The sequence below is a fragment of the Adiantum capillus-veneris genome, chromosome 6 (assembly GCF_014529385.1).
Source record: "Adiantum capillus-veneris isolate H3 chromosome 6, ASM1452938v2, whole genome shotgun sequence".
NCBI lineage: Eukaryota > Viridiplantae > Streptophyta > Polypodiopsida > Polypodiales > Pteridaceae > Adiantum > Adiantum capillus-veneris.
This window is the reverse complement of record NC_140936.1, coordinates 137409914-137422471: the sequence shown is the minus strand read 5'-3', so window position 1 is coordinate 137422471 and position 12558 is coordinate 137409914. Positions and strand designations below refer to the sequence as shown.

Genomic DNA, 12558 nt, shown 5'->3' with positions numbered 1-12558 from the left:
TTTTTTGGTTACTGCCCGGGCTATACAGGTGGTCGGGCAGCGTATTACTACACCTACACAGCAATGGCACTAGCGCTTGGTAGGCAAAACCCAGATGAACTTTTAGAGTATGGCAAACATCTCATGATTCGTTACAAGGGTGACGTACCAAAAAACAAAATTGAACCTTCAAAATCTTGATACACTTTAAGTAGCAATTGTATAAGATCATGTATTACATAAATTTTGTACAATGTCATCCACTCAGAGTATCTTTCTCCACTTGTGGTTCACATACATTATTGTCTCTCTCCACCTTCGTTGACTTTCACGTGCTCCAGAGTTGTTGTATGCCATTGATCTTTTAACTTTTTGTTGTTGTAAATGTCTGATGGCTTGTGCTGTTGCTGAATTTTCCAAGACTTCTTTTGCCTGCATTCGATGAATGATTCTACGATAGAACCATTCAAATAGTTCTCTCAAACTGTTAGCCTTGATTCGAGAGCCACCATGTCGTGTGTGCCTGAAATAAGCATTTCTCGCCATGTAATGAGACTTTTCCATCCCTTGGGTATTCCATATTGCCGGGTTCCCATACTTTTGTATAAAATATGGTAAATGATTGAAGATGATGTGCTGGATATGAAAACAGATTAGTTAGAATGTTTTACAGTCACATAGTTGCACATAAAAGAGAATCAAATACACGATAATACCATGTAGTGAGTTATCTGGGTGTCTGTCCATGCTGTCTTGAATGACTTTTTGAGAAGGTTGAGATTCTCCTTGAACTTGTTCATATCACCTTGTGACCAGTCATCTTTGTCGCACATCAAAAATAGGATGTCTATTGATCGCCAAACCTCAGCCTTCGTGTTACGAGTAGTTGGTTCTTGGTCTTTGACTGCAATATGTAGCTTTTTCCAGCTCTGATACTCTACCTTGCTAACATAAGATGTGTTATATATTTTTCCAAGTTTTGTTAGCTTTGGATCTCTTGTACCTTGGGGTTTAGATAAAAACCTCCATGCCTTCACCCCACCGATGGATGGTTTGCATGGGACATCCTTCTCAGCAGTTGATCTCTTTTCATCCCGCTGGATTTTCACATTGCCACCATGAAGCCCCATATCCGACAGTACCAATTCTAAGCACTGCAGGGCTACTTGTCGCTCTGCTGAGTTCTTAATCTTCCAAGCAAACCCGATATATAAGTAGACCAATTTCTCCACAATTCTACAAAGGGCATGCATTGTACAGATGTGAACATTCACAAGTGGTATTTTCAAAACCGGTCGAAAAGCAGGATCCTCAATGTGACGTGTTGGAGCTTTTCTCCACCACTTCGGATCCATGACCTTTGCAGCCTACATGCATAACAAACACGGCGACTTTGCCATTGCACCCATTCCACAATTATACATGCACTTTAATGTTTTGAGGTCACATGCAAGATGCCACTGAACTTGAAAGTCTCCCCTTCCATCTAGACGTAGTACCTCTCCCTGGTTAGTCTGTCGATCAATCACCTCCGGAATATTAGTTTGATGGAACACCCAATATAGAATCTCATGGTCTTCTTTCTTTACCTGCAACACAAAATAAATGAGACTTAAGTAGATGTGAACATTTGAGCTTACCTGAGAATCTCACTTACCTCAAACGCACCAAGCCACCATATGTTAGATTCTGATTGAACACTAAAATACAAAGGATCATCACTGGGACACTTTGAGAGGGCTCTATTCATTAAAGTAATAGTAACACGCTCTAGCTTTTTCTCTTTAACAAGCTCACACTCATCCAGTTTTAACACAAAATATAAAACCCTCGCGACTCTTCAAATGTGATGTTGTAAAACTCCACCATTCTCTTCTGTAACATCTGCAGGTCCATAAAAATATTATTGAACTCATCATATGCCATGTTTGCTCCATGGCCACTGTAAGTTGCTTTAATATGAAAGGGTTGTCCAAGATAGTCTCCCTGTGCCTCGTTAAGCTGAAGCCTCTCTTTCCAAACACTTGAGGCTGATGGTAGAAGTTTCGATTTTATACCCTTCTTAACAAAGATGGATGAGACAGACTTTTGGATAGCCGAATATCCTCTTTTTCTTACACCAAGTGAATCAAGTGTGCCTTGTATCTCTTTTGCAAGCACTGAGTTCTCTGAAATAAAGCGGTCCACTACATTTCGTTGTAGGACCTTAAACTTCTTGTCATGTACTATATCTGCTGCCACGCTTCTACTTATAAGTGGCTTCAATCTCTTTCCTATGTTGGCTTTGGGGTCAATGTTTTCCTTGTCAGGATAGATTGAATCTCTACATGAAGACAATGCATAAGTAAATAACATAAAATTTGCTCCAGTAACACTATTTAGGCACATGAAAACAATATATAGCAAAAAAAAAAAAGATTACTTAACTAAGACAATGTAGCCAACCAACAAGCATCACCTTAATGCTCGGATTCTTTTCTTGAGACCTCCGGATGCAACCTGCAATGTTTCAAGATTGCGCAATTTCTTCTTTCGGATACGACCACCCAAGATGGTGTCCTTCATTTGACAACTTCGCACCTTTCCTTTCAGTTCTTGTACCTCTGTTTTGTGTTGCAAAATGGTAACGTGATTTGTAGAATGTAAATGTGAAAGGCGAACAATCTCACAGTGTTGAGCTTGGAGAATGCCCTTGTAAGTTTCAGCTTCTCTTGTAAGAGATTTACAATAACCCAGAAGGCCCTTTTCTCCATCACCAGCAAAGGCCAATAAGCTTGTAGGATTGACAAATGGTGGAGACGCATTAGACATTGGATTCTTAGGGTAGAGAGAGCCTCTCGTCCAGATATCTATGTGTTTAGCTCCCTGAGCTCTGAGCGTGTCTATGGAAGCGGGAGGTATATGTGTGTTTGTTTTACTACGCTTAATCAATGGTTGGTACTCATTGTCCAAATCAATGTGAAGGTGATATTTGGCTCGTTTCTTGGTAACATTGGTGCCATTTGAGGAGTGCGCCATTAACCAAATGTGCAGGTTTAATGGAAAGTGAATAGCGGCTTCGCCTTCGTCCCTCCATGTTAGCCTCATTCCCTCCATATTGATGAGGTTCATTCAATGCAACTGAAAAGAGGATTATCCCTCAATCACTACGAATGAATGTTCAGAAGAGTAAGGAATCTACTTAAAGTACACTTTTTGAACTTTTACTATGAAAGACCCAGCTCTAATATTTGCCATTTTTTCTAGAGAGAGAGTGCAAAAAATACATTTTCTTAGAAGGCCCTCCAAATGACCTCTGAAATTCCCTAATGATAATTGGCATCATGACATTGTGCACATCCACCACATCATCCCAGAAGTGGCGATCAGCTAGTAGATCTATGATCACCCCTATTTTGCTTTTTATCTTCTCCCTTTGACCGGCCTCCCATTCTGAAAAAGTGGCACAAACAAATGTCTCCATCACAGCATTCTTATTTTTTATTAGTGATTCTGCCGTATAGTAGTTGGTGCAAAATCTAGTTTCGCACGGCAGTTTTAACATAGTAGACATCCTCTGACGGTACATGTCAAGAACCCTCTGACGCTTCAAAACAAACTTGACTATTAAGCGAGCATTGTCTACTATCCATTTTAACCACTCTGTGTCCTCCCTCTTGTACCAATCTTGCAATACCAAGTTCAAGCTGTGTGTATTGCAACCAACACTATATAGGTGAGAGAAGCGACTTTCAAGTATCCTACCTACAGCCCTGCAATTTTTGGCATTGTCCATGATTACTTGGACAACATTTTCTTTTCCAAGTTCCTCAACTGCGTCGCCAATGATGTCAGCTATAAAACTGCCAGTCTTTATTTGACCAGAGCTATCCACAGATTTGATAAAACATTCACCATGAGGACATACAAGCATGATGTTGATCAATGGCCGCCTTTGAACGTTGGACCAACCATCACTAACTATGGTGTATCCATATTGTTCTGTTGCATTTAATATTACCCTTTGAATATCCTGTTGTGTGCTTGTGTAACATTTATCCAACAGTTGGTTTCTCATATGGTGATATGTTGGAGGGGTAAATCCAACACCATACTCCCCAATGCGTTTCCAAGCTGACTTCCATGCATCACGGGTGACAATGGCCAATGATCCCCCAGTGAAATAGACGGCTTTAGCTAGTGCAAGTTGTGCTTCTTCTAAGGCAAGCGTTTTGAAGCTCGTATGTAAGCTAACCTATCTACTTTTTGACGATCCTACTTGAAAGTCAGGAGATCCATGGTTTGGAGGTGTAGTTCCATTGATATGAGAAGTTGGTTCCCTGCTTTGAGTGCTTCCATTGGTGGGCGTTACACCCAATGATCCCTTGTACTGGTTTGATCTTATCGATACCGGGGTGTGATGGTCAAAAGTAGAGAGTTTTGATCTTTTGCTCGTGGAAATTAGCTTACCAATTAAAGCTTTTAAGCGCATAGCTGCTTCTTCTGCACCTAAGCCCTTGCACTTTCCTCCTTGGATTCTGGTATTGCCACCTAGCAAATGATCCCTTATTCTTGGTGCTCCTCCAGATTTCTCTTCGCCACAAAAGTTACATTTCCAATCTTGATACTTATTTAAATTTGTGGCAAAATTCCACTCGGGTCTTGGACTTTTTCCACCTGCCTTTCGCTTGCCTTGTGAAGTGGTGCCCTGCGAAGCAGGACCTGGCATCGAGGTAGGAGGTCTCCTCAAGGAAGCCAGGCTTGAGACACCAACATCACCGCTCACATTCCCGGTGGAAGACATACTTATTGGATGCCTACAATACCAATAAACATAGCTCAGTATCTCTTCTTTCAAGTATTATTCAAACCAAACATTAGTGTTATAATCAATATCACACACAAGCGTAGTAGTGAAGCCTGAAGGGAATAAACCTCAATCTACTCAAACATGAGCAAGAAAATACAACGGTGAATCAAATATGTGATCAGTCCATCCCAAAAGTAGAGATATCGACCCAAAGATTCACCTTCCTACCCCTTTCATGAATCAGTTCAGTCCAAAAAAGAACTAATGAACCATGATTGGAGCTCTAATCGAAATAGCAAGCAAATACAGCGGTGAATCAAACATGTGATCAGTCCATCCCAAAAGTAGAGATATCGACCCAAAGATTCACCTTCCTACCTCCTTTCATGAATCAGTCCAGTCCAAAAAAGAACTAATGACCCATGATTGGAGCTCTAATCGGAATAGCAAGCAAATATAGCGGTGAATCAAACATGTGATCAGTCCATCCCAAAAGTAGAGATATCGACCCAAAGATTCACTTTCTACCTCCTTTCATGAATCGGTCTAGTCCAAAAAAGAACTAATGACCCATGATTGGAGCTCTAATCGGAATAGCAAGCAAATACAACGGTGAATCAAACATGTGATCAATCCATCCCAAAAGTAGAGATATCGACCCAAAGATTCACCTTTCTATCTCTTTTCAAGAATCAGCTCAGTCCAAAAAAGAACTAATGACCCATGATAGAAGTTCTAATCAATATAGCAATCAATTTAGCAAATATAACGGTGAACCAAACATGAGATCAGTCCATCCCAAATGTAGAGATACCGACCCAAAGATTCACCTTTCTACCTCCTTTCAAGAATCAGTTCAGTCCAAAAAAGAACTAATGATCCATGATTAGAGTTACATTAAGTTTTAATTTTTTTAAAAGACTATTCATTTTTTTACCTTTAGTTTTTCTTCTAAATTTTAAAGGATGACCAAATTTAGAGAAAGAGGTGATGTGATGTGATGTCTACTACAGGGTTATATAGAGCCGCCAAATATGGAGGGGGTACATGACGGGTCCGGCGGGGTTCTTGCTTGTCTCGCCGGGCCCCCTGGGTTTCATGTTAAACCCGCCGGGCCTACCGGGATTGTTGGTTGTCCCGCCGGTTCTACGTTTTCTACCGGTTTTCGTAGGTCATGACATTAGATATGTTATTAACATGAAAAAAATAGTGATAATAACAACAATAATTAACATTTAACAAAATGCATCATCGCGTAATTAAAATCCCTGCTTGCAACCCTGTGGCTCGCACACGGCATTGGGAAAACTCCCCACAGTTGACAATTAAATATATGCGTATAGCAATAATATGTGCATCATCTAGATATTCACTCTCTCGAGTAGTGAAAATGTTATGCTAAAATAAGTACACAAAAAAATCTCAACATCGAGTGTAGCTGAGGTGAATGTAAGACATAAAACTTTTTGCCACCTTAGTAGGTTTTTCAACAGCCCAAAGAGGACATCCATGTGCATTGTTCTTTCATCAAGAATGATAACAAAACATGCTAAGAGTTGGCTGTCCACAAGAACTTCTTATAGAAGTGCTTGTAGAGTTGGCTGTCTACAAGCACTTCTCACAGAAGCACTCCACCTGTCATATACTTGATTGCTATCTCAGGCCCCGTGTTGAATCATCAAATCTAATTAATCGCTATTAAATACAAAGTGCTGAGCTTAAGATGCACTCCATAAAGATACAAATTATCTAAATTCTATGTTGTACAGTGTATAAAGGGCAATGGAGCCTCTATTGTAGTGAATTCAACATTGTGGGTTACTATTGAAATTTGGTAATGAAAACTAAATAGGCATACTTTCATAGAGAGCACTTAGTATGGAAACAAATGGATTAACATTGCCAACACAATTCTCAAGCACATGGATGAAGCTAGCACACTACCGTTCAAATGTAAGCCTTCAAAGCTACTCCTTGAAAAGTTGAGGCGTGTTGTTAGTATCAAAGTCTAGCATTGTATGCCACCGCTTTTGCCCAATGCGTGAGACTACCTTTCACATCTTTTGGGTCATCACTAGCATGCACAACATTATATGTGCAACATTAGGAGGATAAGATCACATCGTGAAACCTCAAACATCAAATGCTGACATCATTGTCCACCACATCCCATCATGCATAGCATCTAACAAAGGATGAGAACATCGTTAGTGTGTCCGACTGTTGGCATAGAGCAATATACCAATGCAGACATTTACACACACAACCGACCATACATTAGTTTGCATCATCATGCATTTTGTCATAGCTTCAAGTATGTAGAAACCTAGCATTCACAATTTGCGAGAAAAAGGAGTACAACAGAAAAGATTGATTATTTCCATTCACCTCCAAAGCAATAGGAGAAGGGCACATTCAGGGTGGGAATTGAAATGCGGCAGCATTTAGCGAACATGCCCGAGCATTTAGATCATTTGAGATGTCGTGTTCATGGTGACGTTGCACAAGCTTGCCTAGCTTGTCTTCTAGAATAACAAGCAAAAGGGTCCTGCTCCACTCGTCATCGTCGTCGTCCAGGTCCTTGTCCTCTGCAAATACGCGCTGAGAACGCATCGGACTTATAAAAAAGCCTTCCATCCCATTTACTACTTTTCCACTTACCAATCCTCTTGTTTTCATCTTAAATGCCACGTAGTACCAATCTTCTTTCTTTCTACAGAAGTTGGAAGGACATATAACTAAGGCTTGGTTCCCATGGACATCAGACATGTAGGAAGTTCCATAACCACCCAACTTTGGAATGCTTAGTTCAAACTCAAGAAATCTGCCAAGAATTACCCAAAGATCTTCCTTAATACCCAATACCTGCTTCAGGATTCAATTTGGAAAGTTGGCACAATCCCTTTCAAAGCTAAAAAAGCACCTGGTATCAAGGCTCATAAATGCTTCAAAGCTGGGTTGAAAACTTGGTAAGACCTCCAGTTCAATGGACAATGGAAAACCAGATTTGAGATTTCTAACTCTACTAACCTCTCTACTGGATGTGTCCATGAATTTCTTTGCAGGTTGGAGGACCTAAAGGGCTTTTTACAGCATGCACCTCCCCCTCATAGTAAACAACTAACTATTGAAGACTGTGGTACTAGAATATACAATGATTTCTCAAGAATTCCAAAGTTTGACAAGGCTCTCCTTAAAAAGCTCAACTCAAAGTGGTAGGTCCAATGGAATGCAAAACACTGGATCTATCGATTCAAGTGCCCGTGGGTGTTCCCTACCTGTATAAATCACTCTGTACTTTCTTGGCTCATCCTACACCGAGGGATTCAAGTGCCTGTGGGTGTTCCCTCCCTGTATAAAGCACTATTTTCTTTCTTGGCTCATCCTACACCAAGGGATTTGGACTGCTCAAAAAGCACTTAAAACTCATATAGGAGATGGAAAGTGTCAAAGATGTCAAGGTCCTCAAGATTTGAAGCATATCTTTATTGAGTGCCCCTTCAACCACAACAAGCTATCAGTGATTAGAAGGTTCTGCTCCTCACTTCATCCTCAGTAATTCACGGAAAGGGAGCACTTTTGGGGGAATGTCATAGCCTTGATATCCCTTTACGGAATATGTGGAGATCATCCTATATCTGGTATTGCTGGGTTAAAGAGCTGAAGCTATTTTCAGGCACAAAACTGTAGAGAATGTTTACAATTTTGAATATGAGATTAGGAGAGTCTCCTGGACCTCCCTCCATTGTATGAGATACATTTTCCCCTTCCCCTTGAATCTTGTTCAGAAAATCACTAGATGGCAACTCTGGAAGCCATGCATGCTGAAGCTCTACTCTGCTGATAGGTTCAATATGTGTCAGTCTTTTCGTGAGTGTCACCTTTCTTGTATGGGATGCCTCTCTCCCTTGGTGAGAGGTAAATGTTGTATTTCTCTTTTTCTAATCAAATTTGTGTTATCTTAAAAAAGAATCTAAGGCTTGATTCAAACTGCCCCCTAAGTAGCCCACAGGGTGAGAGCCATGCACCCTAGCGCTGAAACGTAGGTGGGCTCGTTAAAAAAAATTAAAATTCAATAATGCCTGGTTCTTGGGTAATGGCGGGCACCCTCTAGTGTGTAAACATCCTAAGCTCACCCTTGACAAGTTCAAAAAACCGTAGCATTCTCCTTTACCGCCAAGAATCACCTGCTGTGCAGCGCTACGCCATGTCTCGTCGGAGAGAGCGAAGCGCAGCTTCTCGCCTGATCAAAGAAAGCTCTTGCAGGTCTGCAGATGCCGAAAAAAACTCTATCCTTACATTTGGGAAGCGCAGTGCTGTCGATGATGCCTGGTACGAATGTGACGCCTCGGCCGAGTAAGTACCCCCTTTTCTGCATTCCATTGTGGACGCAGCTTGAAATTTTGCTACTTCGCAGTCTGCAAAGGCAGTATCTGTCACTGCAAAACGTCTTCCATGCCAAAAACTTGAACAAATCAATGAAATTATAAGTGAGATTTTTCCTTCTTTCTGCAACTGCTCGATCAAGCTATTTGCTTATAATGGCTTACTAAAACACCACAACAATGGGTTCATTTGTGCACTCTGCGCCGTTGGCACATGGAAACCTTGATACCTTCCAGCGCCGGAACAGACAATTCGATTGCTTGCTAATTAGCCAAACGAAAGCCTCATTATCTAGCTAATTTTCACCTACAGTACTGCATTTTGACGATCCTTAGCTTATCTTCAGAAAATGATTTCAAGTTTTATACTTTCTGAGTAAGGTCCCTATAAAGCTTTAAGTTTACCTCATAGCATCTTATTCTCATAACAGAGCTCAACTTGAGGCCGTGAAGTTGCTTGCAGTAAATTTCCTAGAAATTTTCATCAAAATAAAAGGCTTCTTGTTTCTAGTCATCAAAGAACGCATCTTGCAGTTGTGCTTTTATGTAAAAGCAAATCATATCAAAGTATAAAGGTTCAAGTAAGATTTTGATCGTTTTCTAATACACCTTGCAACAAGATACGGTGGGATCAAAGGCGAACTTGTGTATATGAGGAGTCAAATGCCATGATGTAGCAATGTAAATGCATCATTGCTTTAAGCACAAATTTTCCTGGGCATTTCTGGACTCAGTGTTTTAAGAATACGTAGAATATGCTCGAAGCTTGAAGCGTGTGTGAGCCTAAACATGAGCCATGTCTTTCGGTTACTGAAGAACATTATTTACCTATGTTAGTTGCCACTTTTGAGTGCTTATCTGGCAAGATCTTGTGGTGTTTTGATTGCAAACCCAAAATTTTACTACATTAGAGGCACGGTAACAAACTGTAACTCGAGACTTACTTCTGTTTGCATATCTCTGACTTCTAGAAAGGTGCAGAACCCTAATGCTATGGAGTTGAAGGAAGTACTCAGGATTAACTACTGCAGTACAGAGGTGTCTGAAAGCGACACTATTTGTACAGCCGAAGAAGCTAGATCAAGGTTGAGATCTCCTTGTAAAATGGTGAAGGATGGCATATGTTTTCAAATGCACATTGGTGAACTTGTCTTAGCTACGAGAACACAAGGGAACGGCCCATTTTATGAGGCTCATGTGAAACAGGTAGATGTTTAGCAGCTAGCTGTTGCTTCGCTTAGTTGTGGACAAAGTTGATTCCTAAACTTTCCTTTACTCAAGCAGATTCACAGGCAGCGACATTCTGTAACGGAAGCTTGCAAGTGCAAATTTGTGCTTGTCTGGATGGACAGGACTATGAAAGGGCTTGAATGGACAGCTTCAGCCTGCAAAATCAGAAAAATCAACCAAGGAAGCATAGAAGGTTGTCAGTTCCTTTCAAAATGGCTGCATCAAACTGAGAGTGGTCCTTTGGAAGTTTATACTTCTGAAGAGAACTGGATATCTGTGCTTGAGAGAGAAATTGACAGAGTCACAGTTATAGTGGAAAATCTGAGTAGAACGGAGTTCATTTCAGAGAATTTAGCAGGTGCTTATACAATTGATTGAGAGGTTAACATGCCTAACCTTGTGGGCACTAATTGTTGTCTTCTGGATTTGTGAACATAGCTGTCGACATGCATGAGGTATTTGACAGTATTTTAAGGGAGGAGTCCAAGACAAAAGCGAAGCGACAAGGTATTTTCAGAAGAGGCAGTAAAAGGGTTGTGGCAAGCTCTAGTTTACCAATTACCAAAAGTACAAGTCAAGACTTCTCGTCTCGCTTAAGTTCCCTCGCAGCTTGTGCAGCATTGGCTTCTAAGTTGCCTCTTAATTCTCCGAGCCCTCCTAATCGCAAATTGAAGGATAAAATAAAGCTTGAAGAGGTGCCTTGCAGTTTGGGTCCTAGCTCACATAATGGCGATTTACAACTTCCAAAGCCTGCCGGATCCTTTGCAGCAGCAGGTAAACAAGAGCAACCATCGCAGGAGCAGAGTTACAATAGAGCTGTTTCTTCTACACGTTTGACCTCATCATTGTCTTCAACAACAGGGAACCCCACATCCTCAAATAACATCTCATCTGCACCAAAGAGACCAAGAACAATCAGACTGACCAAATTAGGGAAGGAAGTGAATGGTATACCTGCAAAAAGATCCAAGAGAATTATTAACAGAGCCTTTGAAGTGCCCAGTAGCATGCTAAAGGAGACAAATCCTGATAAGAGTGCTGCATGCAGAGGGAAAGAGGGTAGTGTGGATAGTGTCAAGTATAATAAATGGCAACTAGGGAATTTGATCAGAGAAGGGGATGTCGCGTCTGAAGACAGCTTGAAAGAGAGCTCGGAACAAAAAGGTGCTGGCAGAATGCAAAGAAAAAGAAGTAAAAATGCTCAGCCTGGTGATGCTCTCAGTAAAATGGATTCGAAAGTTTATGGCTCTGATCTTTGCATTGGTGATTCTTTGAAAATGGATCGGTTTAGATTGATGTTGAAAACCATGCAGGAATCACCTAATGTGGACTGTGATGCTGGATCTGGTAGTTGGCTGCTTCCATCAGAGCAGCATTTTCAACAAGACGTCCTTAAATATGACGCCCAAGGAAATATGATTTCTGCTCAACTGGAGAGTGACAATCATCTGACAGTTGATATTTAAATTGATGTCCATGACATGGAGACGGTCATTAAGGACATTGAGTTAGTTGAGGCTTCTTAAATGAAGGCAAACATGAAAGTTGATTAAGCACCCAAAACTGTGTTGTGTCTTTTCTCCAAAGACACAATGGTTCAATGCAGATTTACAATTCTTCATTACCAGTGTCTAGTATCTGAGTCTGCTCTATCATAACTAGACAACATTGAATGGCGAAATAATCCTCTCGTGCACCAATTTTTAGAGATTGCCTTGATTGGCTGTCTTAGATGCCTGTTGCTATATTTCATAGACACCATTAAATGAGGCTGCACAAACAACAGAAGACATTGGCTGGCCAATTCAGCTCTCCTGCTTTAGTTTTGAGAGCTGATTCATTGAGCTAAATTGGTCCTCTTAGGACTACATACAATGTAGGGTTTCCAGTAGAGGAAAAGAACTGGCTGGCTTGATGGCTATTGGGCGCGGGGACATGTTCATTGTGATCTCCTATCGCCCAAGCTGAAGGACAAGAAGGGATGAAAGGGGAGAGTTTAAGAAACATGAACCAGCTGAGGATGAGAAAGCTTGTCGGTGGAGTGCAAGTACTAGACGGTTCATTGACTGCAATTGGGAGATCGTTCATAATCCCACCATCACTAGATTCAGCTTCAAAGAGCTATAAGTGAGCAGCAACAAGTTGCAGTGGCTAGTTTATCATCTCAAGGGATCA

The 12558-nt window shown here is 41.0% G+C and overlaps 1 protein-coding gene across 4 annotated transcripts; it reads left to right on the top strand.

The window, feature by feature from the left end:
- Positions 1–8874: 8874 nt before the first annotated feature.
- LOC147456349 (uncharacterized) lies at positions 8875–12020 on the top strand. 4 transcript variants are annotated; one of them, XM_086515454.1, is made up of 5 exons: positions 8875–9124; positions 10125–10359; positions 10438–10741; positions 10822–11157; positions 11245–12020. In XM_086515454.1, exons 1-5 carry the CDS (start codon positions 8976–8978, stop codon positions 11847–11849), a joined length of 1629 nt encoding a protein of 542 aa, XP_086371580.1. In that variant the 5' UTR covers positions 8875–8975; the 3' UTR covers positions 11850–12020. The 4 variants fall into 4 exon arrangements, with proteins under 4 accessions (XP_086371580.1, XP_086371582.1, XP_086371579.1 ...); XM_086515456.1 differs by having other exon boundaries at positions 10822–11592; positions 11697–11802; XM_086515453.1 differs by having other exon boundaries at positions 10822–12019.
- The last annotated feature ends 538 nt before the right edge of the window (positions 12021–12558 follow it).

Bases quoted from the DNA above. Each gene is read 5' to 3' on its own strand.
- LOC147456349 (XM_086515453.1), top strand. From the start codon at position 8,976: ATGTCTCGTCGGAGAGAGCGAAGCGCAGCTTCTCGCCTGATCAAAGAA. The intron at 9,125-10,124 runs GTAAGTACCCCC...TCTGACTTCTAG, and splicing joins GAATGTGACGCCTCGGCCGA to AAAGGTGCAGAACCCTAATG. The intron at 10,742-10,821 runs GTGCTTATACAA...TTGTGAACATAG, and splicing joins CATTTCAGAGAATTTAGCAG to CTGTCGACATGCATGAGGTA.